The 27,306-nt window shown below is 45.2% G+C and overlaps 2 protein-coding genes across 2 annotated transcripts; one reads left to right on the plus strand and one right to left on the minus strand.

Annotated features, from left to right (window-relative positions):
• On the plus strand, nucleotides 183-3,223 carry LHFPL5 (lipoma HMGIC fusion partner-like 5). Its single transcript, XM_021377387.1, has 3 exons — nucleotides 183-695; nucleotides 2,255-2,491; nucleotides 2,648-3,223. Exons 1-3 carry the CDS (start codon nucleotides 284-286, stop codon nucleotides 2,662-2,664), a joined length of 666 nt encoding a protein of 221 aa, XP_021233062.1. The 5' UTR covers nucleotides 183-283; the 3' UTR covers nucleotides 2,665-3,223.
• Nucleotides 3,684-26,815, minus strand: SRPK1 (SRSF protein kinase 1). Its single transcript, XM_021377386.1, has 16 exons — nucleotides 26,338-26,815; nucleotides 26,196-26,256; nucleotides 16,404-16,522; nucleotides 15,738-15,846; nucleotides 15,511-15,598; nucleotides 15,224-15,311; nucleotides 13,703-13,809; nucleotides 12,848-13,013; nucleotides 11,838-11,863; nucleotides 11,174-11,387; nucleotides 10,469-10,894; nucleotides 8,975-9,075; nucleotides 7,989-8,096; nucleotides 7,240-7,309; nucleotides 6,774-6,866; nucleotides 3,684-6,207 (listed from the first exon to the last, which is right to left on the minus strand). Exons 1-16 carry the CDS (start codon nucleotides 26,798-26,800, stop codon nucleotides 6,023-6,025), a joined length of 2,424 nt encoding a protein of 807 aa, XP_021233061.1. The 5' UTR covers nucleotides 26,801-26,815; the 3' UTR covers nucleotides 3,684-6,022.

Raw genomic sequence — 27,306 nt, forward strand, 5'->3', positions numbered from 1 at the left:
TGGGGGGTGGGGCACATCTCGGGGGGTGTCTCACACCGGTAGTCTCATCACGGGAAGGGGGGATCTCACCCCAGGGGCTCATCCTGGACCCGGACCCGCGGGCGCAGAGCGCATCCCGGCGGCACCTCCCCGCGGCGCATCCGTCCATCCCTCCCCGCGGTACATCCATCCCCGGGGCGGTCCCGGCCCCGCGGCCCTCCCCGCCCCGCACCGCCGCTCTCCGCTCTCCTCTGGCGCTGCGGGGCCCCGGGAGGCGGCGGACCTCCCCGTTCCCCCCCCGGCCATGCCCAAGCTGCTGCCGGCGCAGGAGGCGGCACGGATCTACCACACCAACTACGTGCGGAATGCACGGGCCATGGGCGTGCTGTGGGCCCTGTTCACGCTCTGCTTCTCCATCCTGATGGTGGTGACCTTCATCCAGCCCTACTGGATCGGCGACAGCATCGACACGCCGCAGGCTGGCTACTTTGGCCTCTTCTCCTACTGCATTGGCAATGCGCTCACCGGAGAGCTCATCTGCAAGGGAAGCCCGCTGGATTTTGGTACCATCCCCTCCAGTGCCTTCAAAACAGCAATGTTCTTCGTGGGCATCTCCACCTTCCTCATCATCGGCTCTATCCTCTGCTTCAGCCTCTTCTTCTTCTGCAATGCTGCCACCGTCTACAAAGTGTGTGCCTGGATGCAGCTGGCAGCGGGTGAGCAGTGGGGAAAGGCGCTGCGCTATGGGGCGGCACACGTGGGGTGGGCTCCCCAGGGTGGTGGGCACTGCCCTGAGCTCAAGGAGCATTGGGACACAGCTCTCAGCTATAGGGTCTGGGTTCCTTCCCTGTACCCCCTCCCAGCATGCCAATACCTGATCTGCTGGTAACCCAATCCAACCCAACCTGCGCAGCTCCTGCATCATTCATGGTGTTGCTGCGCTCCCCATGTGGCCCTGGGGACAGGCGGCCACATGGGTTTGCTCCAGTTCCCAGCTCAAGCTCAAACGAAGATTTAGATAAGAGGCTTTGGAGCAGCTCAGCTCTGCAGGGAGCTGGGCAGGAAAGGGCTTTGTTGCTGGATTCAGGGCTTTTATGAACATTTTTGTGACCACCCTTCATGGAGCCAATGGGGGACAGTCACTGCAAGGGTTGGGCTGTGCTGAACCAAGTGGCTTTTCCCCCTTCAACCCTATACCCCGGGCTCTGTCTGCTCTTCCTTTTGCTCTTCTGTGTGGTCCCGAAGGTCCTGAAGCGCAGCTCTTCCCATTGCCTGGCACTGCAGAGCCAGGAAACAGCAGTGGTTCCATCTCCATGCCTGCTCCATGTTGGGGCCAACCTCCACCAGGGCAGCAGTTCCTTTCCAGCTGCCCCCAACTCCCTGTGCCCCTTCTTTCTGTTGGCTACATCAAAACTGAATTAAATACACAAGAAAGCAGCTGCTTCTGAATTATAAGAGATGCTCTGTGCTGTCCCAAGGAGCTCCCCTCATCTGGGGAAAAACCCTCAGTGCAGAGGAAAGCAACTCCCATCACTCCGTGCACCACAGGTGCCTACCCGAGCAACAGCAGTGAATTCTCTGAGCAGAAGGATGCAGAGGGAAAAATGCACCTGGAGGGGCCGGGAGGTGCACTGCACAGCAGGAGGTGTCCCTGGGCTGTTGGTGCTGCACTCCTATGACACAGCCATGCACATGTGGCCACACAGCTCCCAGCCCCACTGGAAGTGCAGCAGCTGAACAAGCGGCATCAATCTGCATCTCGAGCTGCTGCCAGTTGTGAGCCAAAACCCAGCTGTGCATGGAGCAGCAGCAAGGTTGCACAAACACGCCATGTTCCAGCTTTGCTCGGAGGCTGCATCTCCTTGAAGAGGGAATCCTGCTGTGTGCAGTGGTAGGAGAGGAGCAAAGTTGCCCAGGCAACAGCATGATGGGAGATGGGACTGTGGCCTGCGCAGAGGATGGGGAGGCAGTGCTGTACCACAGCCATGCTGCTCTTTCGGTGTGCTGCATTGTCCTCATGCTGCATTGTCCCCATGTTGCACCATGCCTGCACTGCACTGTCCCCATGCTGCTCTGTCCATGTGCTGCATCATGCCCACACTGCTTTGCCCCGGTGCTGCACTGTCCCCATACTGCTCTGTCCCTGCACTGCACTGTCCTCATGCTGCACCATCATGGAGGGAGCAGAGCCCCTACCTCCATGCCACATTGAAGCCCCTTCAGCCAGCGCCAGTGATTGGTGTGCTCACACTGCCATTCCCCCTTTGCCTCGCAGCCACCGGGCTGATGATCGGGTGCCTCATCTACCCTGACGGCTGGGACTCGAGTGAGGTGAAGCGCATGTGCGGCGACAAGACAGACAAGTACACGCTGGGCGCCTGCACGGTGCGCTGGGCGTACATCCTGTGCATCATCGGCATCCTTGACGCCCTCATCCTCTCCTTCCTGGCCTTTGTGCTGGGGAACCGCCAGGACAACCTCCTGCCATCGGATTTTAAAGTGGAAAGCAAAGGTGAGAGCATTGGGCTGAGAGCAGGGGTAACGGGGGGCTTAGCTCAGGGAATGGGGCTGGGGTGGAGGGAGTTGAACCTTTTGGAAAACAAGGCTGGAAAACACACCATTCTTAGAACCATGACCCACTAACACAGTGATTATTTTTGTTTTACAGAAGAGGGCAATGAATGACAGTGCTGATCGCTGCGAGAGGGCTGCACTGATTCCTGACATTTCTTGCACATGCACCACCACCAGCATAGCTGCAGGATTACTGGTGCTGTATTCAGATAGGGTTTGTCTGGGGCTAAATGGGAAACAGGCTTTGCTTTGCCTCCATCTAGGAGAATGTAATTCTTTGCCAGGCAACAGAGAGCATTAAATGTGATGCTGTGCGCCCCTCAGCAACAGCGGATGCACTCCTCTCCCCAGGGCCACCCGGAGCCCTTTGCATCACTTCAGGAGACGCGGCCCTTTCCTTTCCAGTGACTTTTCTGAGAGCTTTACATGTACCACCACCTGTGGACCTCTACAGCTTTTCACGCAGGGGCTGCTACGCCTTTCAGCTCTCATGGAATTTACGCGATGGGAAGAGCCCCATGGGACATCAGGTTTTGTTGGTTTCTTTTAGAGTCCATCAGCAAACACAACGAAAATGGGGGAGTTTGGGGGCTGCAATTTGCTGGCTCTTGGAGTTTGTGTGTCTTTTGCGGAAATGACTTCTGAATTAAAAGCTGGCGTTTTGGGTTGCGTGCTGTCTCCTTGAAGCAGGGGAAATCCTCCATCACGGCCAAGGCTGCCCCTGCAACCTTCCACACCTGAAAGCTCCCACCTGGGCAAGAACCAGGCAGCCCTCGGAAGGGCACTGACAGCAGCAGCCGTGGGGCACCGCGGCAATACCCCCGGGCTGCAGCAGATGGTGCCAGGCAGCGCCGCGCTTTCCTCTGTTGGCTCCGCGCTGTGGAAGGCAGCAGAGACAGCAGAGGGAGGGGAGGAGGAGGATGTTAGAACAGCGCGACTCCGGCAGTTATCCCGCTATCCAACACTTCTTCCCCCTTTAAAAATGGATCGTAACATCCACAAAATGCTTTACCGACAGCCGCTGAGTCTCATTCTGGAGAACTAGAACCACACACTACAGAAATTCAACCGACTGATGGGCCTCGAGCTGAGAAAGCAGACCTCCAGAGGGAACATAGGGAGACTAGGGCTGAGTAATTAAATAGTCTGTTTATTGTATGGCTTTCACAAAGAAAAAAGACAAAGCACCCAAGTAGAAAGAATAAAAATGTATTTTCCTTCAGGTTTTAGACTGACACAGCAAGTACAAATCCTTTAATGTGAGCACTTTATGGCAATTTGGGGATTTAACAAACCCCAAGTGAGCGAGCACACGGTACAAGACTGAATCCCAGCGGCTGCTTCTGCAGTCTCCAACTCAACACGCTGGCTCTAGCCTCAGTGACCAGGGTAAAAAATGTCCTCCAGATAGGGGAAGGGGGAGTGCAGCAGAAAGGGAAGGAGCTCCCAGAACGCACAAACCCCTTCCAGGAAAAGATCCTGCACCAGTCAGGCTGAAGTACGCAGGCCAGGGCGAGCTGTCAAGACAACAGAAATCATTTGCCCTGCTAATGTATCTTCACAGTACACATAGATGGTGGGTGTGCTGGAATCCAGTCTTGCCTGCAGTCCTTCTGTAACAGATATGGAAGTGACACACAGCTGGAAAAGCTCCGAATGGAAGGGGAAGAGAGGTCAAATCAGCAGTTTAAAACCCATTTGGTATGTTACCTTCATTAATTTTAGATTATATGCATAGACAATCTGACCTACCCCTAAAATAACATGCAGCATGATTTGTGTTAATTAGCCCAGTCAGGCACTAGACTGGAGCAACTCTTTCTGTGGTTTAAGTGACACAGAGGTTTATGAATGAACAACTCTCATGAACCAGGATTTTCAACACACATACGAAGTGACACGTAACAGCCGTCTTGGCAGTTTCAGCAATGCAGTAGTCTCAGATCACATCTGTGTGGCCTCCAGCAAGTTCCTAGAGGAACTTCGGTGCTCTGAGAGCTACCACGAATCCATAGCCCTATTTGGTCCAGGGTAAAGACGTGCCTCTGAAGCCTCAACACTGCCAGATCTTGCTTTAGAGTCAGATGCACTAAATCGGCAATAGGATGGGTAAGCTTCAACGAAGTCATCATAAAACTATTAAACGCCACAGTGATTTAGCTTTAATTAAAATTCATTCATTTACTTATTACATACAACCCCCTCTGAGAAGTTAACTCAGAAATCTCACAGAGCATTTTGATCTGGGGTAACTCTACAAGCAGCTAAACCAGAATCTACAGCAGAAGTCCATCAGCTCTCTTCCACCTCTCCTTATGCTAATGGCCCAGAAAATAAAAGGCAATCCCAATCTGGGAAGTTATTCCTGAAGGCCGTCACCTGAAACAAATTTAAAGAAAAAAATCTTAATAGCAGGCTTTCAAGTGTTGAGCTTTAAGTCGAGGGCAACAGCATGGCTGTGATACAGATGCTGCCCACTCTTTCTGGGGAAAAAATGTGAATAGTCAAAGGGCCAGAGTAGACTGCATTAGTGAAAGCCACTCTCTCACTGGTGCAGCAATTACCTCAAGCAAGGCAAAAAAGTGCCAAGAGGGGATAAAAACAAAAAATGTACAGCTCACTAAAGCATTAGAAGTCACCTGCATCACCTCTCTGTAGCCAAAGGGTGCACCCATCTGTACGCTGAAGGTTGTGCGTTGAGCCAGTTCCAGCTTTCGCTTTTTTTTTTTTGCTTGTCATCTTTTAGTCACAGGCTGAGGTGTTAGAGAACAAGTAAAGTCACTGAATTCAGAAACTATTCTGACTATGAGGACAAAAGGAGGGAAAAGGGAGAGGGTACTTTAGAGGAAGAAGCAAACAATACTAAAAATCTAGATTTAAATAGCTCATCTCAAGAGATTTAAGCAGCTACAACTAGAGAATTACGTGACTGAAAAGCAATGAATACAGCAGACACCTAGAAAACGATGGAGGATTTTGAGGTCTTTGCTCTACAAAGAACTAACACCATCGTGGTGCCATCTGTTACTTCTCACCCTGTTGCTAGCTACTGGACGAACAGTGGGAAATTGACTCCTGAGTCAGTGAGATGAGTTCAGATCTTCACATTCTCCTTATCATGAGAGTTGAGATTTAATTAAGGGAACATATCTCAGCATACATCCATAACACAGTGCATATCAGTGAGAAGACTCAGGGAAAACTTCATGTTCTAGTCAATTAGTCTTTGGTGAAGCCCAATCAAGGCAAAACAAAGATGATGCCCACTGGATGAGGAGAGCCCCCACTGAGTCACACCAGAAAACGCATCAGAATGGGTTAGATTTATCTAAAATCTTGGAAGCCTTGAAGGAAGAACTTCACGCTCAAACTGAACAAGGAAAAAAAACAGATCTGGGAAGGGGCAGCTGGGTATGTGTATCCTATGCTGTAAACCAGAGTGCAATGCAGTGGCATTGGGTGGAAGCCCCTAAGAGAGAAGCCAGGGGTGCCTGAGACACTCTGCTGCTGTAGCTCGCTTCTCTGGGATCAGCTCCAACATTGGTAGTAAGAAGTCTGTGAATGCAGCTGCCTCATCCTGGGACCATTCATATTTTTCCACCAAGACTTCAAAAAGGCCCCAAGGCTTCAATTTAGTGATGTGCTTCAGATCACCTGAAAACCAAGACAGATATGTTAACTGCAAGGCATGGTAGCAGAACTGCTGAATAACAGGCCAAACAGCAAACAGCACAGACTGAACTCAAAAACCTCTTCAGAATAGTTAAGCGTGGGGAAGATAAAATTGTGGGGCGTGCTGAAGGAAGAAAAGTGATACTGGAACCTCTTGCCTCCTCCAGTCTGAAGGAATTATGGTTGGACCAGATGAGCTTGGAGGTCTTTTCCAATCCTGGTGATTCTATGATAAATACACACGGCATTGTTTTTCAATCTGCTGCATTTGATTTACAACCAAGACGTCAAGTACCAAGACACTGTGTACTTTTAGCAATTAGATGAGGATATCTTATATTTAGCTGCAGTTGTGCATGTGGTTGTTGTTCTTTCTCCAGTGAAAGCCTCTCATAAAACAAAGGAAAGACTTTAAAAGAGCCATCTTTGCTGGCATCTGCTGCAGATGCAACAGATATTTCCAGAAAGGTACTCTTGTCTATTTGGGTGTGAGGCAAAGGGAAAAACAAACAAACAAACAACCAACCATCTGTTTCATTTCCTTTTACCTTTTTTGGTGAAAAACTCCTTGGAATACTTTCCTGCCAAAATGAGCTTGCGAGGTATTTTCCCCAGAAGTTCTATGATCAAAGCAATATGATCTGCATTTTTTTCAAAAGAAAAGACAGTATAATACATCCACAAAAGACATCTTTCTGTATGTCACAGTTTCCTTTCCTGGAATGCCCCTCAAAAACTACTTTGGCATCCACCCAAAATCAGATTACAACAGCAAGGACAAGAACTCATGGAGTATGGGCGTGAAGATAGAGAATCTAGGGTTTAAAGGAACCGAAGACACCAGGAACAAGAATGTGAACTTCTACTGCAAATGGTCAAGCACAGCAGTCCCTTAACATCAATAATTTGGCTAAATAATTTTTACAGTGTTCATAGGAGAAGGCTCTCATTCTGAAGAAGGATTCATTGTATTTCATGTCCTATTTATAAAAAAAAGACTTAAGACAAATGTACCTTCATCTCGTGAGTAATCTTCTCCAGAATGAGGCTCAAACAGATAGTCTCCTGTTGCTAATTCAAAGGCCTAAAACAGAAATGAACAAAATTAAATCACTTCGATGCACTTCACACGTTGGTAGAAGTACTGCAGGTTGATTCTGCATGTCTCTGCTCCCAAAAGAAAAGCAGACAAAATAACCAGCACAGTTCCAGTACGCAATTACCACCTCAAGATGCGCAATCATTCTGTAGTGTTTTAATGACAGCACTAAAAAACATCATAGACATATCTATGGCAAATTCTGGATCAGATTTTCTAATGATTTCAAACATGCAGAGGATGCATGAGATTAAAATTATAGTAAGACATCTACGAAACAGTGCTGGGTGCAGCAAGAAGGCTCTTTATATGAAGGCTTTGTCTTCAGAATTGCATAGCCGTCTTGCTTTTCCACAAAGCATGACATTGAAGTGTGGCTCTATTTGAAATCTGCTAGCATTGTACAACAAAAGCCTGACTTTCAAAGGAAGCTACACATAGCAGAAAGTAAACCAGCTTTGGTATGGAAACATGCTATTTGGCATGTCTGGATGTTGGCTGAAACCCCTGTGGGTGTTTTGGTGTTGGCTGTTGGGTTTTTTTGTTGTTTTTTTTTTGCCATACTTGGCTAGTGATTCAGCAGGCTGCAGAGTGCACAGAGCACACAAGTTTACCAGAACGCTTCACAGCAGCAGTCTAAAATGCCCTGGATGCCAGCACTCACCATACAAGCTGTGCTCCAGATGTCAGCAGGGGTGTTATACCCCGATCCTATCAACACCTCCAAGGATCGGTACTGTCTTGTCTGGATGTCTTCAGTGAAGTGCTTGTGCTAAATAGAAGAAGCATTTTACTGAATGGCTGGAGACTGTTTAAAGGAGAAGAATCAATAGCCTGGAAGGCCAGAGCAGATCAAAGCTCATTTCCATCAGATTTCACCTGAACTGTAAATCTAAGTATTCCTGCAAGTACTGTTTAATTGCTCCACAGGAGGCATTACTTTAGTAAAGCAGTCCAGCAACTCAGAGGAAAGAAAGCCACAGAAGCAGAATAGGAAGAACTGTTTGAGTCTGCACCCTTTTCTATCAGATCTTATCAGCCACCTGAGAGCAGATAAGCAACACAGACAGCCTTGCCAGACGCTGCAAGCCTGACACAGAACTGAGTTTGAAACACTTTATTTTCCTTTAAGATCTCAAGTATTTTGCCCCTTTAAAAGCCATGTAAAGCAGACATTTATTCCATTTGACATGTCAAACATTTAAAAGCAGCACAGAACAGTCATCAAAGAATAAAACTTTTACGAATCTCTTTCATGTGTGCATGAATTCAGTGACACAGTTTGACAAGCTAATAAAGCACACAGTTAGACACACAGCAGTTCTTTTCAACTTTCTCCAGAGGAGCTGTAGACTCCCTCAGAAGTTTCACATACGCAGATCTCTACACACTATATGTGATGCTGTTCAAAGGCCTAATTAGAAGTAATCTAACGACCAAAGAGACACCCAAAACATGTGCTGAAATCTTACATTTAAGGACCATTTCTTTGGATCACTGGTCCCCGCTACTTTTTTTTCAAGCAGTTTAAAATTATGACTGCTTTCCCAAGCAGGTATAAAAAGGATTCTGTTTTATATATTCAGTCTTGGCACACCACAAGTGAATCAGCAGACTTAAAGAGTTGATGTGAAAAGTTCTTAAACTTACCACCCAGCAGGCATTTCCTAGGTCAGCTATCTTCACTTTAAGCTTATCTGCATTCTTGGGCTCAAGAGGATTAAGAAGGAAATTCCCAGCAGTTGATTTTCCTAGAGGCATCATGTACAACAGGTGATTAAAACTCCATGGACAGTCACCATCTGTCATCCAAATCCTATAAGCCCTCTCCCCACCCGCAAGAGATTTTTACTTACACATCTAAACTTTTCCCTCCCTGAAGCCAAGGTATAAAAACCAACTTCAGTCTGTACTATGAACACAAAGAGCCACCATTGTTAAGAAGAAAGACAAGCAAGCATATGCAGGGAGGACTGTTTTCCAGTACAGACTTAAAAGTTTGTCTGTATCAATACACGCTTTTTAAATAAGGGCACTGCCAGAAGTAAAAGGGGTCTTTAAGAAGTCTTCCTAAATCCTTGGAGGAAAAGAGTCCACATGCAACAGCATCTTCTTGACAGTCATCAGTCACCACAGCAACACAGACAGTTGCAGGAGCTGAAGTACATACAGGGGGAAAAAAGCCTCACTGAACCTGATGGAGAGCAACAATATTAGCTCACTAAATTACATCCAGCTGTAGATCTCAAAAGCAATTTCGGGAGAGTTGTATGAAGTAAAGCTAGTAATCTAGCAGAGCCATCCAACTAAACGCAGCCAAAATTTCAAAATGTGAAGTTTCACTTGCTGCTTTTTCACATAATTCTGCAGCAGTGCTCTGCCAAAAAAGTGCTACTGAGAAATTTAAAAGAATTACAAGTGTGAGTTTCTCCCTCCTACTCTAAGCAGATATACTCAATCTGACCCTCACTCAAAGATGCAAAAAAAAAAAAAAGATAGATTTATCGATTCAATTTTTTAAAACTCATTTCATGTTGTTTATTGTTAACTGCACTACCTTACTGTCATATCTTCTAAACCTACGTGCCTTGTAGCTTCCCCCCTCCCCCTTAAAGAATAATTTTGTTGAAATTTAATTTTTTTTTCCTATGTATAAGCTTTATTTCAGACTGTCTGCACTTCCAGTTCTGGGAAACTGTACTCATTTCAAGTAACTGAGAGTAGTTAGTTTTGCCCATATGGTGGAGCAACAGCTACCCAAAGACACCTAACTACTTGCCCTACAACGGAATAGCCAGTGACAAGTAAATTTAAGTTCCTAACTATACTGAAAAATCACATAAGGAATACTTTATCAAGGAAGGAATGTTCCTACAGTGAAAATCACATTTTTTCAGTGGAAGCACTTGTGGATTCGATAGGCAGAACTAAGTTACAGCTATAACTGCAAGGTTCAAAATGACAGAAAGTTTCAGAGTAAGACTGTCAGGTTAATTACTCCAGGCAGGAAAAGGTTCAAATAGGTCATTCTGATAACTTCAGCCTACAAAACGGTGGTTTTTAATCACTATTCTGATAAAGTGTTGTATCGGGTCTCCCGGATCAAGGAGAAAGGAGCCCTTTCTCACATGGCTCCTCTTGTACCTTTGTTGTCTGCTGGGCCATTATTCTCATTCTCATCTTCTGATGGCATCTCTGTCCGGATGCTTTCTTGCAAATGGCTGATCTCCTGCTCATTGAATGATTGCTCTTCGCTGGAAGTAGGCTGACACACCATGGAATCTTCTGAAACTAAGGGCACAAAAGAGTCCGACATTGCTGCCTGAGACCTGTTCTCCACGTCACCATTACGTTGGCTGTAGTTACAGCTATGGAAGTTCTCCTTCTGTGTGTGAGGGTGATCGCCGCAGTCATTGGCATTGTGAAGGTCATCCTCGAGTCGCACAGACCCTTGACTGCCAGAGTCTGGGAAGTCCGACATTCGTATCACGCCATTGCAATTTACTTCTGTTACACATTTTTCTATGCTGCTTTCCATTAGAATAGACTGCTCGTGTCCGATGATTTCAGCTGGAAGAATGGAAAAGGAGAAGAGAGCAGAATATTTCTATACAAAGTAAGAGCCAAAGCTGTTTGAGGAGGCCTCAGAAATGCATAGTTCTCAAAACGTACCTGAACACAATCATTAATTAATTCAATTTATAATACCACATTTACTAGCCTCTTCAGAGAAGCAGAATGTAACACAAACATGTTGAAGAAGAGCCACTTCTCTCAAAGATGCCCAGTCTGCTTACATCAGTATGAGTGAAAGAACACAGCTACGCCAGCAATATTTTTGGTCCATACCTTTCTTTTTGTCCACATCTTCACTGGGTGGACTAACTTTTATGAGCATTTTCAGAGGGCTCTGAGCTTCTTCCTCCTCTTCAGGATGTGTCTGCCCAGGACTTGCTTCCTTCTCCATTTCCTCTATCTCTTGCATTCGCTTCTCTAACAACTCCGCCTGACGTTTCTGCTTCTTTTTCAACTTCTTTTTCTTATTCTTTGACATTTTGTCAGCCTACAAAGAAGCAGTGAAATTTGACTTAGTACTTCATATTTCAATCTAACTCAAGTCTTAATTTATTCTACATCAGAAGAAGTAGTCTGGGATGAAAACTCTGGGGACATAGATATCCCAGATATAAAGCAGATACTAAGGTTTTTACAGCAGCTGTCTTTTATTCTTATCAGCACATTTTTGCTCTGACCCTGCAAATGAGAGACCCCAGACTCCAGAGACAGCAGTCACCTTCACAACAAACCTCAAACCACCAAAGAAATACTTGATGGTAGTATGTTTGAGACAGAACTACTGACATCTCCAAGACGGTACTGAATCTGATGCTTAAGTCTATGACAAACAAATTGCACTTTTCCTTCTGATCTAAGTTTGCTCTCCTTTACTGCCAGCTGGATTATGAAACAATGCAATAGATGGATACTTACGTATGAAAGCTATTACACTTACTGGTTTTGGCTGTGGCGCAGTACTCACTGAAATGGAAAGCAAGATTTGTAAATAAGTATGTTTCTATTCAAAAACTGCAACTGGATTCTTATCTTAAGATAAGCTTTTTCCTATGAGAACCTGTAACATTTTCTCTATGCAAGTAAAGCAAGAATAAAAAGGATGAGAAAATCATTAAGCGAGCAAATGCATAATTAAAATCCCAGATAGTAGACTTGCTTGACTGATATCAAAGACTTACACTTCCTGTCATGCAGCTTCATTTACTACATACATTACGTATCTTACTGAAAAGAAAATGCCAACCAAAATATTAAAATACCAAGTTTCCCTAACCTAACCTAGCTAAGCAGTGTTGTAATGGACTCAGCGAAATGCTGATGTTTTAAAAACAGGATGGATAAAGCTTTCCAGTACATACTGCAGTAGTTCTTGGGAACAACACACTGGTTGCTCTACAGAGTATCCATCTGTACAACTGAAAATCTGCTCTCAGCCCTTTACAAATGTCAGCAAGTCAAGGAAGCTATTTCTATTAAAAGTTCTCTGACTTCGGTGAACTGACAGCTCAAGAAGGTAAATCATTTTTTTGAGACCTTCCCAAAATGGACTTTACCAGCATGATGCAATGAAGGAAATACTTCAGTAGAAAATGTGAGAAGTACTTCATCATACTTTTGCTGTAGTAGTTTTGACAGCATTAACATGCAGCAATTCTGTACTAGACTGACTATCCTACCACTTTATCTACACTAGATAAAAATAAAACTGCATTAAAAGCAGATGACTGCATGAATGTATCCTTCCTCCATTTTTCTTATGCAAATGACTACCTTCCTGGGCACCTCTGAGTTAAAATGACTAACTTCGCAATTTGCATTGGGCTTTTCAATAGTTACTTGCATTACTGTTCCACTGTGCTTAGCGCAGAAGTTTTCCCTAGTGAAATCAGTTATGTTTTGGGGTGGAGAGATGGGGAAATGGAAAGAACTTTTATGAAAAAAAAGCACCTGCAGAGCCAGATGGGGGGGGGGCCCCAGATCTCTGCCATTCCGTTGCTTCCGCAGCCAGTCTGCGGATATACTGGTCATTAACACACAGAAGGATGTTTTCAGGTTTAATATCTGTATGGATGATCCTACACTTTGTGTGCAAGTAATCCAGACCCTGAAGAACCTGCAGACAGGAGAGAAAGAAATGGACCATCAGAAAAAGCCAAGAATTATAAAACAAAGTCGAGCAAATTTGCAAAGCCAGAATTCAGTAGCTGCCTACAATGGTCTGAACCTACCGAACCTGAAGGATGGTTGTCTTTCAGAATACTCCAGATTAGTGCTAATGTGACCAGCTGTTATTTTAGAGTTCCAGAAAATGCAGATTTGCATAAAGATTTTCACTATGATTTAAAATTCTTTTTGCTGTCATAATTTAACTTACCACAGCTGAAAATCAAAATTTTAATGCTCAACAAAAACCCATGCTTTCCTCCTCCCCTCCATTTCACAAGTGGAAATAGGCAACCATGCAGGAGGAACAACAGGTTTCTCTTGCTTTTCCATCATTAAGCACTGTACTTAATGTGACAATTTAACAATTACTTGCATTTGTCAGGAATAACCAGGGTAAGAAGAGGTTAAAAGCAAAACTGGCCTTCCATCAGGGTTTAAGAGACAGAAAATATCTGTAGCAGAAGATTTTTGCAGTAGAGAAAGTGGATATTAACACAAAAATGGCTTTGACACACAAGAGGCATACCACCGATTTTTAGCTTTTCTTTTCTTGTACCTGAAAAACTTTTCCCCCCCCAGTCATGAAAGACTTCTCACTGGGTCACAGGGAACAGTGCAGCCAGGACTGGAACATACCTGTTTGATGATTTTTTTGACACAAGGGAGCGGAAGCCCCTGATAATTTGACTTGATGATCCACTTCAGGAGATGATGCCCTAAAACTTCAAACACCATACAGATATCTAGAACAGAGTCAAGAAAAAAAGATGGACCTCCTGACCCAAGGAGCCCTATATTCTCAGGACTAAGGACTGAAATCTTCTACCAATCCTTCATTTCTACACTGAAGAATCCTTCTGACACAGCTGAGAGCAGCTGCCTTCCATAACAGCACCACCCTATTATACACAGCAGTGCTGTTATCTAAAATGTAAAATACAAAAGGAGGGAACTGGTTAGAATAATGGTCTAAAGCAGCAGTAGCAACCTCCTGCTTTGGGTGGAAGCCAGCTACACAAGCAACTGTGCGTTACTACTTCCTGCTAGTACTGAAACAGCTTCAAGCTAACAATGTAAGCTTTGGAACAGTTCATTCTCTTGCCCCAGGCAAAACCCAATGCCAGATCTTTCTGTACCAGCAATACCTGAAAGTATAATCAGATTTCTAATTGTTGAAAAGGTAACTTAATTCATAAGTCACCTCCAAATGCCACCGCCTTTTTACCAGCAAAAGAAGCTTTTTACAAGCCTAGGCTCCAATAATATTTATATTATTTGCCTTTTTTCTGTAAGATCTCAACAGTTACGGTCATGCTACTCCTCTACACTGGCAGGAAGCACATGTATTTCTTTCACTCTTTTGAAACACACAAGAACAAGTCAACATTTACTCAGTGCTAGGTTCTGGAAAAAATGTTGGAGGAAATGCATTATGAGGGTACTTAGCATTTTCTAAAAGCTTTAGAAAGTTTAGAACCTACAGCCTGATGCTCTCCATCAGCACAGTAATTCTCACTGATATAAAGTTTAAGATGCTGCAAAGCAGAAACATGCAAAAGGAAATCCAGCTTTCAAACTGTAAGGATGCATTAGGCAGTGATTTGTGGGAAGCGGTACTATTAGAAGACAGTTCATAGAATTATGGGATATTTTCAAAGCAATACACTTTAAAGCCCTTAAAATTGTTGGTAAAGGCCAAGGTAAGATGTTTCCCTAACTAGAAAATCACTTTATCAAATTACAGACCACATACATGCTTGCTATTTTTAATTATTCACCTTGACATTTTGCAATGTTTTACTTAAATAAGAAGTTATCACTAGGCTGCCTACAAAACTGAAGAGCTGAGATAGATGGGCAAGGTATTTTGGCCAGTAAGTCACTCAGACCTGTTTCACAAACGAGATGTGGCCACCCCAGCTCTTACGTTACAGGCATGACTAAACAGTATTGACTCCACAACTTAGGCATATTATGTCAGGCTGAAAGATTCTAGATTTGAGCTTTGCAGGCAACGGAGGCCCACAGAGGACAATGATTTCACAGCAGGTTTCCTCAGGCAGTGAAATGGAAGCCTAGGCCAGCCCCTGGCATGACAGCTACACAGGGAACTCACACCTCTATGCAATTCTTTGACTTTCTTCTTCAAAAGGATACGAGAACCATTGACTCCTGAAATCTTGAAGTCATCTAATAACTGAACAACTCTCTCTTTATTTGGATCATTCGGATCACTGTTGCGAACCTGCAGAGAAAAAAAAAGAGGGTTATCCTTAAGGCAATAACCAAGCAAGAATATATTTTGAAGAGCACATCTGTTGCACTAGAAAGTATTCAGTTCCTACCCATGTTATTTGCTGCAAGATAATCCAGAAAGATCAAGCATGTGACTAACCTGAACTTCCAGAAGTGAATTAAGTTGAACCTTGCTCTCACGCACTCACCGATTTTAGCAACTTGATTTCATCCAGTGCTGTTTCTGTGTAGTGCTCTGCGCTCTTTACCACTTTCATCGCCACAAATCTCTTCCCTCTATGCACACATGGTAAGTAAATTGGAGACTGTTAGTGCTCCTAAGAAGTTATTCTCCAGAATTATCCTAAGTAGCTCTTGTATGCAAGGGAATTATTGGCAAAAAAAGGTTGAAGCACTCTTGTGAAGGAATACTTACTGGATGTCCCATGCTAGCCAGACAGTGGAGAAGTGGCCCCATCCAAGTTTCCGAATCACATGGTATCGACCATTAAAGAGATCTCCAATTTTCACAAGGTGATAACCACCTGGAAAAACAGTGGGAAGTTGGTATAACAAAGGATCACACAAGTGCTGAAGAACAGGTACGTGGAACAAGCATCACAACTTGAGGCATACATACTTGATGTGTTTAAATATCTACGATATTAGTGCAGGTCATCACCGCAGCATCACAAAACACTTCCCTCAAAGAAAGCATCTGAGGTTTACTAGGCTAACAACCTTTAGAAAACGCAGTTTATGAAAGCCTAAATTTAGTTGAAAGCATCATTTTTTCTAATGAAAAAGAACTGGATGTCCACTTGCTTTTACTGATTTGGAAAATCCTCTGACACAGATGAGGAGCCAACACGCATTAAGAACAGCTCTCTAACCCAAATCTTCACTGACAACAGAAGCAATCTTGAAGAAGGGTTCCTGTTTCAGGTTAGTTTGAGAAGCATGATTATATTCATCCCATTTCAAAAACTACCTAAAATAATCAAAGAGATGGTCTAATTTTAACTGCCCACAGCAGATGGGAAAACAAAGGAAATTCTTAATTACATTGAAAAAGCCGCACCTTAAACAGGCAAGTTCTTACCTTTACAGTAATCATTTGGATCCTCTTGTTCATCATCATCTGACCCCAGGATTTCTTCTTCTTGCTCTGGAAGATCGTTCTCTGAGTGAGCAGCAGGGCCACGGTGCTGAGTGTCAGGTCTGAAAGAGGACACGTCGTATGTCTCATGTTACACAGCAATTCAGTACCTTATATTTTATATAAGAAATTGTAGACAATGGAGAAGACATACTCCTCAGCCTCCAGAAAAAAAAAAAAAAAAAACACACACTTTTCACCTTTACATGCTTTTACTCCTGAAGTAGAAACGATTTTTCATATGCTAGCAAGAAAAACAGCTTAAGGCTCCAGATTCACTTTTACAGTAGAATAAAAAAAAGGTCAGACAAGAGCACGAGTTAAAAGCTTAGTGACTCCATCAAGATGTTAGTCCCTTTGAACTCCTTTTCAGTCCTTTATTCAGCAAGGATTCTTCTAAAATAAATTTGGATTTTGAGATGCTCACACAAAACCTGAAGATTTAAATGCTGATGAAGGATATTTTGAATACTACCTTCAATTAATCCTTGCCCTTTTTGTAAAAACATTAACCTTGTTTTAGGACCCATGCCCTTTGCTCCCTTCATCTTCCAGAGGCGAAATGAGCATTTAACAATCATGCTGCCTTTAAGACTCCAGACCCTAAATCTCTAGCATTGCCCTGATGTCTCCTGTTCTCAGGAACAGATAAGCAAATCAGGCAGTGGTTCAAAATTGAAGGGGTTGGAAGGAACCTCAATAGATGAGTCCAACCCCCCTGCCAAAGCAGGTACCCGACAATAGGTTCTGAGCCTTACAACAGGAGTGCCGGACAGACAGGCAGACGACCATCCCACTGCTCTCAGGCTGAGGCATTTATCAGCTGCCCCATAGCCTGATCCAGCCCCAGGATATTTCACATTTGGATCATTTCTGCCCTAAGCCATAATGCAACGAGTCAGGAGGCGAGATGAAAAACATGGGAAAAAGTCTTGGAGGACAAAAATCTTCTCTGAAAGTGCTGCATTCCTCCAGGGACAAAGGAGCTACAAATAGTCACTGACAGTCCCCACATCACAGCAGGTAGCACAGGCACAAAGGAGAGACTGGATGCTAATATGCACAGAATCCTACAAATAGGGAACACAGAACCAGAACAAGGAACTGATCAGAATGGGAAATTTAAGCCCAGCAGCCACACCCACAGCATAAGTAATGCAGAGTAATTCTCCCCAATGCCGTTTCAAGATTTTCACTTTGTGACTGTCTAAGATCTAGCAAATAGGAACAGATTCAAAAGATTATTTATCTTCAGAATCACTGATGCAGGCAGAAACACCATGTTGCTCTGCAATCTCAATGCTTTTCAATAACAGCGATTTCATGCACCAGGGCAGAAGTTACTGGAAGCACTACGCCCGTTCGCTTGGCTTTCTGCACCCATCCTAAAGGGGCTGAACACAGCAGCCCGCAGCTCAGCCTGTCCTGGGGACCCAGAACCAATTCCTACAAAGCATTTTACTTGTATATTACAACCTATTACACCATAACGTGGTATGGAGCCGTATTCAGGTCACATACTAATGCTAATTCCTTTACGAAATCCCCTCCAAAACACATCGCATTCCTTGCCTTGCTGCAAACATTCATCAGATGTCAATACATCTAACCACCTCCCTCCCCTTGAGTGACCACATCAACTGCAGATATGGATTAAAGGAGCCTTCAGCAGTGCAGATATATATTAATACCAAAGAAAAACCAATCCAGAAAGCCACAACCCTCACCTGCCTGCACCCTCTGCCAGGCACAAAAGGCTGCTAAGGACAGCAGGAAAATCCATACCCTGGATTTAAAGATGACAGCTGACACTGCTGTCTGCAACGTTACAAGATGCAGATAAATATATTAAAAACCTCTGGGGAAAAAAAGATGGTTAATAGTTTACCCTCCAAGAAAAAGAAAATCAAACATTTTAGGGTACTTTTTTTCCCCTGAAAACACCTTGATCACCTTCTACTTTTGCTCCCTCAATGTACTAATTAATCACCAGAATTAACTACACAACTACAAAGTAGTATTTTGCTGAAGGAAGATAGGAATGCTAAGATAGAATGCCAACTCCTATGGAATTCTCATGAATCCACATCCAGAGAACAACCTCCCTCCCCTCCCCAAAAGTCCTTATCCTCCCAGGAATGCCCAATGAACTGCAGTTCACGAGACAGAAATAAATAAGGGTAACCCACCTGCAGGAAGCACGACCTCCCATTGAGACAGATATCCCTGAAGACAGCCCAACAGTTTTCAAAAGAGCCATTAAAAATCGGATGGCACTACTGAGGAAGGGGAGGACATGGATGGCTGAGGGGCTGGTTCCTCCCGGACACCGCCAAGCTTTGTGCAGGAGGAGGGAGGAGAGGGATCTGCCTCCACCACCTAGCTGCAGATGCACAGCACTGCATTGCAGGTGAAGGGCCTTGCAGCAAGACCAGGGGCTGCTCCCAGCTGATCTCCTGCAAATTCAGTCACGTTGGGGGTTGAGCATAGAGTGTCTCATCTCCTCCTCTTGATGTTTACCTGTCTCCATCTTCCCTCTAATGAATTTAGGAATTTGGGCAGATGCTTCGCTTCATCTTCCTGCACCAGCCGGTTTTATTTGCCTATTCAATATTCCCTGGATTCAAAGCAGGGATGAGCAGGGAGGTCAGGTGGCTGCCGACAGTCCAACCCTTTTGATACAGCACAGTCACACGGCAAAGCAAGGGCGTTCAAAGTGAAAAAGGCATTTTCTGAAGTAATTCCAAATCTCTCCCTCTAAAGCTACAAGAAAAACATATCCTTTACTCTCAAAAGTAATAAAGAAGTGGGAGAGGAGGCAGATCTTCACCAGATCTTAAAGAAAAGAAAAAGCAGAGAATTGAGCATTCTTCACAGCAATCACTTCACACCGTTCTCCAGCAATGTAAAGGAATTACCAGCCTGTTTCCTGCACCTGTTTATCCTGCTTGTTTGTGCAAGTGACAGGGGAAAGGAGTCAGCAGAGTGACGTTAGCAGTAGCTCTGCTACGAAAGCATGGCTATTACGGGAGGTGTTTTGAAGCCAGCTCTGCGCTTCTATACCAAGAGATTCAAAGAATGCCATTCAGCTGGATGTATACCTGAAAGGTTTGCACCTTACAAGCTCACAGAATTAAGTTTGATGCTCTTTTAACGCACGTTAGTGGGAGCTGCCAGATCTCTCCCTGCTAACAACATGCAGATTTCCCACAGCGCACATTTTGCTCCCCATTCCCCGAACTGATCACACAATAACCCTGCAAAGCACTGCAGGGACAGTAATGCTAATTTGGAAGAACTTGGGAGTTTGATCACTTGTTTCTCACAAAGTTTTCAAAGAGTTGAGAAAACACATTTTGTATTCACTAGTCTACCTCCCACAGAATTGGGTCTGCACTAAAAAATGAGGTCAAAAAAATCACGAAGCAGCCCTGATCACATAATGCGTGATCTTGCAGATCTGCACAACAGCAGAACCAACAACAACAGGGAGACGAGCAGGGGACCACAGTCACACGGATTAGCACAGACCGCACAGCAGAAAACCAGGGTTCTTGGTGCTGCTCCACTACCCCTCCCTGCAAAGCGCCAGGGAGGACATCCCAGCAGCCAGGTCTCCGCATGCAGTTCCGGCGTCACAATTCAGAACTTGTTTTCTCCACCTCAGAAACAAAACGCTTCTAGAAAGCATTTTGGTTGTTTTATTTTAGGCTGTTAAGTGACTTCTTCAAAACAAGTATTTTTCCTTGTCCTCAAACCATTGCATGATAACAAAAAACAACAAAATACTTTCCCTATTCCTCCTCTTCATCTCAGTTGATCATTCCATTGATATCTGGAGAACTGATGCCCATCTGCAGGAAGCTGAAGATGACTGCTTTCCCAAATGATTTTCAAGCTGCCTTCAGCATTACCTTTACAAACATTATCAGTCCTTATTTGGGAGATCAAATGACACACATGAAACTTCCATTCTTAAATGTAATTCAGTTTGGAGAATTTAAGACTAAAGAGTAATCTAGCTCATCCTGTAGGAGACACAGGCATGTACCCTGTAGCAATCTGGGACTCCTGCTGAAGTGTGCTTTCCACCTTAACTATCCATCCAGGGATTTCCACGGCAGAGGAAGGGAAGGGGACCCAAAAACTTGAAGCTCCATACGGCATGATGAATAGCCCAGATTTAATACTTCCCCCATTTTTACATCTGTGCATCAAGACAATGTCTCTTTAAGGGAAGCGTTCTCGCCAGACTGCATCCCATTCCATAGTGTGCCTGCAATTTCAGGATCACATTAAGGCACATCTAGTCAGATGAATAGCTGCTTCTGATGCCAGCCTCCAACACGCTTACATGCAGGAGATCTGCAAGCAAACCTTGAAAGAAGTACTTACTTGCTTGTATGCACTTGACCCCTTCCACCCTTTTAAAAATATACATCTTTGAGGGGATTTGGGGGAACCATATTTTGTTGGGGAGTTCTGAGCCTATAATCCACATTATTTTGCAATTCAATGCAATTCATTCACTCTTCCATCCCGGTTTTTCCTGAGTTAAGAACTGGCACTTGCTACTAGGAGGGCAGATCTGCCATACTCACTGCTGCAGATCAATCACTCTGGAGCTGCGGGCGTGCAGGAATACCACTAACAGGTTACAGGACCAGAGACAGAACATTTAGTTCTGAAAGAACTGAGCACGAAGGCACCCATACATACCTCTGTTTAGTAGATGGTGGGAGTTCCGTTTGAAGATAAGTAATAAAGCATTTCACATGAGAATGGCACTATTGTACAAATAACAGAGGCAATTAAGTTTCTCCCTCCTGTACCTACTCCCCCACACAAGCACTTAACAAGCTGTTTGCAGAACTTTTTGCTATTCCAGCAATACAAACCGAGGGACTTCCATGGAAACCAGCAGAGCTTACGTTACATCCTGCCATTCTGAAGTCTGGTCATGACTGCTGTATTTGAATGAAAAATCTTGTGGGCGAGGCATGAAGTTCTGACTCTGCTTTATATGTACATTCAAAATACTTAGAAGAAATGTAGCCCTGGCATTAACGATGAAAGACAAGTGGGGAAAACATAACCCGAGATCCTGATCCCAGGAAAAGTCCTCCAGAAGCAAGAGAAGGACCCAAGAGGGCTGCCAGACCTCCAGGGCTCTCCAAAGGCAGCAAGGAAGTGATGCAAGACAGACATGCAGTAATGAACTGAAAATATTGAAGACGCTACTAGGAACTTTCTTCATCCCAGAGCGCGTAGGGAGAAAGATTACCAACTTCCTGATTGCTCTTCATCCAGCAATTCTACTGTTGTTCAGTTGGAGAGGAAGAAGAAGGAAGACAGGTTTCACCACATGGTAAAAGTCTGTCCAGAAGATTACAGATAACTATATCTGTAATCTATATACAGTAAACCACCTGCTTAAAGATGCTGAATACTGCGCCCATGCGGGAAGAAGGAGAGGAAGCCAGATGGAGGCACTGCCCCAGCTGAACCCTAACACTGCTCTCCCTCCTCCAGCAGAGGCAGCTGGAGGAATTGTTGGAGGAATTGTGAAAAAAACATCTCCCACTCAGCAGAGCCCACAAGTCAGATCGATTTACCAGGCACTCCATTAGAAGAAAGTACTGCAACCACGTATGTTTCTCAGAACATGCCACATACCACAGCTGTGTAGCTACCAGTACCTCTACAGTTAGTCATGCTCATAGTAGTAAAGTGTACTGCTTTGAGGCACAGTCAGTTCGTCCCCCTCATTCCCCACGCACAGCTGCTGCTGTTTTTGTGTGTGAGGGGGCAACTTTTCCTGGAACATGAAAGTCACTGCTAAAGCAAAACACTAGACTTGATGAAATACCCAATTAACCAGACAGCACGCAGACTTGCAGTCTGGTTCTATTAAGATGCTCATTTTTCCTCACTTCAGAAAAATTGAGCTGCAATACAGAACTATTTGTTCTGTTTCTTGTCTGCTTTCAATCTGGATAGTTATTTTGGAGTCTAGTTTTTTAAACCCTGGGTCTTAGACACAGCAGTACCCGGGACAAAGAATAGCGTGGTGATCCCAGAGCTTGCGACACGCAGACAGAAAGAGCCACAGACCGTAACTGCCAGCAAAATGCTTACTGCCACAAGTACTTAATTCCATTACAAGTTACCAGAGATGTTGGTAAAATGCACCTGCGTTACCGTGGGTAAAATACATCTCAAGATCCAGCTGCCTGAAAAGTTTATGGTCAAACCCATAAACGTTTTAGTTAAACAAAAGCTTGTAAGCCTACAAGCTCGTTTTTTTAGAGTTGTCACAGTTTTACGATTTTTGTTATCAGTATTCCACATCATAACATCACATAGCGCACTGGGAGTTAAAGAGTTAATGCTCCAGTTCCGTGGATTGTGGACAGTTCCAGGTACCTGGTTCTCAGAAGAGAAGAACTACCTATCCCAGAGGACTTTGCGCTGTTCTGTTTCTGTTTTCTGTTCAGAGGGAAAGATAAAACTCTCTGCAGATCGCAAGACGCTCTCTCTGTTCCCTTTCTGCTCATACCAGCTAGACGTCTTGCCTTCAGCATTAGAGTAAGGCCTTCGGTTTTTGGACATTCTCCCTCATTTTATTTGATTTATTAGCTTCAATTTTAATTATATTGTATTATATTGTGTTATCTTGCATTCCAATATCTTTTTTAGTAAATTAGTTTGTTTCTCCTCAGATCGCTGCCGCTGTTTTGTTGTAGGCCCATCTCCCTACCCTTTCCCTTTTTCCCCTTTCCTTTTCCTGGGACATGGGTCCCCCTGCCCCCATTGGTCATGGAACAGGACTGAACCAGCCCGTAAACCATTGACAGTCAACTGAGCGACAGTGATGGAGATCGCTGCACCCCACAAAACAACAAAGTGCCAGCCTTCAGCACAGCTATCTTCAGGCACCAGCAAACACTGCAGTGGCCTACGTACCAACTCCCTGTGTTACATCACCAACTAAAGCTTTGAGGTGTGTTTTCCCCGACAATATCAAGAAAAAGACAAAGAGGAAACTTATTTCTCATTTCCCAAAAATAAGTGAAAGCAATTCTCATTCTACTCCCTTTTTGAAGGAAGGCTGAGATAAGAAAATGAAATAAATGCTTCCCTGAAGGTCACAAAGCAACCCAGCGATAGCCCATATCAGAACTCAGATCTCCGTGTGTCCAGGCTTGTTTTTTGTCCCTCTGAGCCATTCAGCTGTCATTCTTCTGCGCCTCTCCTCCTCCTCACAGCAATGGGAGCTGGGCAGAAGGCACACAGCCACACACTCCTCCAGCTCCACAGCAGCTGACACAGCACAGACCATCAGGCCAGGCAAGAAGACTCCTCAACAGAGGTTTGAGACAGCTGGTTTAACGATCCTTCCACATTACCAGAAGATTTGGGGTAATTCACCAGAGCAGGAAGACACCAGTACCCCACCTCCATACTACCAAGGGGCTTTGCCTGCTCTTTCTGCAGAAAAGAATAACACGTGCTCTTACTCCTTCAACGATATCAAACAAGGCTTTTAGAACAGGTAGGATGGGAGGAAAGGGAACAACCTCAGAACTGAGGAGAATGAAGAACTTTGCTGACCTTCCCATTAAAAAAAATAATAATAATAAAAATCACACATATATATATACATAACTGTAAATAGTATTTACAAGGGTTGATTTTAAATAACCAATTTAGATGGGTTTTGTCTGAAATTAAATAGTTGCAATTTTAAGTACTGAATGATGAAATAATTTCCCAGTTTTACACCATGCACAGTTGATTTTGATTATTTTAACCTTTTCGAGCTTTTTTTTTTCCCCCTCCTCATTTTTAATGAGATTGGAATGATAGGAAAGACATAAAGCAGGTGTAGTTCATTTCTAAAGCGAAACATACGTTGAATTGCTTTAAAGCACCGCGGAACATTCTTTGTATTTTTATACTTAACCATAATTCCTAATACTTACCAATTTTACCCTTTCAAAAATCAGGTGCGCTACACTTTTTTACTAACTTCATACAGAAAAACTTATAAGTAATCAAATTGAATACCAACATACATAAGATGTTAAAAAGACATCTCCTGCGGCTTCAAGCTTAGATTTTATGTAGGGAGCCTTACAATAACCTAGTTAAGCTTATTTTAGAAGACTTAAGCAGAGCAGCTTTGTATTTAAATAGTGTAACTGTTGGGGAGTTGTGCCTCAAAGCTGGAGGTCGAGCCTGGGTCATTTTTATTGAACCACGTAAAACTCAAAGTATACGCCAGTTTCTTTAGTTTCAGAGGTAAGAGCCACTGAATACGCTGCTTGAAAATACCACTGAAGCAGTAGTTTAAGAAAATAAGCACAGCATTTCACAAATAGTACAGTTCTCCACTCAAAACAAAGTACGTAGCAATATCATCTAGCAGTGCTGTAAAGTACCCATCCTCACTATGTGGTCATCAAGTGCATTTAGAAAGAAATAAATAAGTGTCTGTCAGCACTGGAAGTTACTGTTCAGCAACATCCAGACTACACAGACAACAGCCCTTCCAATCACAAGCACTAGTGGTGGTCAGCACTGTGTGTTTGCAGCTGGACAAGGGAAAAAAAGAAAGTAGGCAAGTCCAGAACGTTATTCACTCTGAAATTAGGATACAGTATTATAGGAGAGCTCTCAAAAAACTGTCCTAATGGTATCTTCAGGAGATGCATGGCGCAACTACAAAACTGGGTGGAAATATAACGCACATCTCCTGAAGAGCTCAGTTCAGCCCTTCACCTCTCCAAAGCACCCTCAGAACAACTGAATGTCTGCTGGGGACTCTAAAACTGTGGGATTTGTCAGAGGAAGTGACTAAGAACATGCTGCAAACAAAGATACCCAGAACTCCCTGCGCCACCAAAGCTTTTATGTAGGAACCATTACATGGCCTAATTGTGATTGGAAAAGGGAGAACAGCTTTGCACTAAAAGAGGGCAGGTTTAGGTTAGATGTTAGGGGGAAATCCCCTACCTAGAGGGTGGTGAGGTGCTGGCTCACCGCTGCTGCTCACAGCTGTAAGGTGCCCAAGGCCGCGGTTGGGGCCCTGGGCAGGCTGAGCTGGTGGGAGCACCCTGCCCATGGGAGGAGTGTGTCTGGGGGGTCTGTAAGGCCCCTTCCAACCCCCCCCATTCTATGGGTCTATGGTCTTTAAGGTCCCTTCCAACCCAACCACGCTGTGGTTCCATAATCTTATCCCAGGACACCAGCAGCAAAGCGCTCACACCACCACGCAGCGTTCTCCCGAGCATGCAGCACTGGGTTTCACACCCAGAATGCAATCCATCTGGAGCAATGAATGCAGCGTGCAATGAGCCCTGCTGCGAGCCATTGTTCAGCATTCACTCGAGATGCTTTAATTTTTCCATCTGCATCCCAAAGCTCACCACACATAAGGCTCTGTGACATTCCCGCGGCCCGAGGGCGGCCACAGGAGAGCATCAAAGTCAGAGAGCGACGTAACCGCGCCGTTTGAGCGCCCTTACGAAGAGGATTTTAATAGGAGGAAGAAAGGGGCGTGAGGGGAGGGCGATATTTCAGGGAGCGGCGGGAGGGGCTGCGGAGCTCCGTTACCGGGACAAAGCGGCTCCGCTTCCCGCCCCTCGCCCCGCCCCGGCCCCACGAGGAGCGGCCCACAGCCCCAAGCAGCCCTTCCCGGTGTGCGAGGAGGGGGAGCGGGGCCGCACTCACTTTCTCTGGGCCTTATCCTTCTTGGCTTTGGTCCGCTTCTTCCGGGCCTGCAGCGCCAGTACTGAAAGAAAGAGCGAGCAAGCGTGAGAAGAACGCGCGGGGCCGCCAGACCGGGGGTCCGCGAGAGGCGCGCGGCGCTCACCTTTCCGCTCCATGGCCGCCAGCGCCGGGAGCCCAGGGAGCCCCGCGCGCCTGCGCACTGTGCCGTGCCCCTGCGCCACGCCGGGCCGCGCCGGGCGGAGCATGCGCGGTGCGAACAGCTTCGCGCGCCGCCCGCCAGTCCCGCCCGCTTCCTCCTCCTCCTCACCGGCCCTGCTCGAGGCAGAGCTGTGAGGGGAGGCCCCGCCCCCTCGTTGCTGGCACCGCCCCCGCCCGCCCGCCGCGGGGCGGAGCTCGGAGGGCGCCGGCGGCTCTTCCGGCAGCAGCGTGGTGGGGGGCGCGCGCGAGATGGCGCGCTTGGCGGTCGGAGAGGAATGCCGCGCGTGTGACGTCAGCGCCGAAGTTGTGACGTCATCGATTGACGAGTGCAAAGTGCGGCAACACAGGCTCCGGAAGTAATGCCTCCTATTTATTTCCATGGACACTACAACACATACGAAGAGCATAGTAACAGTTTGATAGAGCAAATTCTCAGCTGCAAAGCACTGTTTTTCAGTATAGTCATTACCACTAGCTGTGCATTTTTGCCAGTGGTAAATAAGAGCCATCATGCTATGCTCATAACAATCTGCACCAGCAGAGGTGACCTACGGGCACCACTACTGAAACGCACCCCTGACAGGCGCACTGTGCTCACCTCCACTATTCAGTCTCCATAAACATTCACCAAGCATCGATGAATGTCAGTGAGTGCCATGTTTTCCACGTGGAGGAATTCAGTGACACATCTTTGCTTCATTTGCACTTCATGTCAGACACCACTTTGCCCCTCTGCTGCCATCTGTGGCACGACAACAAAATATAACGGTACACTGCAGGGAAGGTTCAACCTCTACTATCATACCACCACCATCTGCCTCTGGCATTGTGGCCCAACATAATAAAATAGGAGGCATTACTTTTGGAGCAGCCCTTGTACGTTTGGCATCAGAAATGTGGACTGGAATAGCTC

This window comes from Numida meleagris, chromosome 25, assembly GCF_002078875.1.
Source record: "Numida meleagris isolate 19003 breed g44 Domestic line chromosome 25, NumMel1.0, whole genome shotgun sequence".
Lineage (NCBI taxonomy): Eukaryota > Metazoa > Chordata > Aves > Galliformes > Numididae > Numida > Numida meleagris.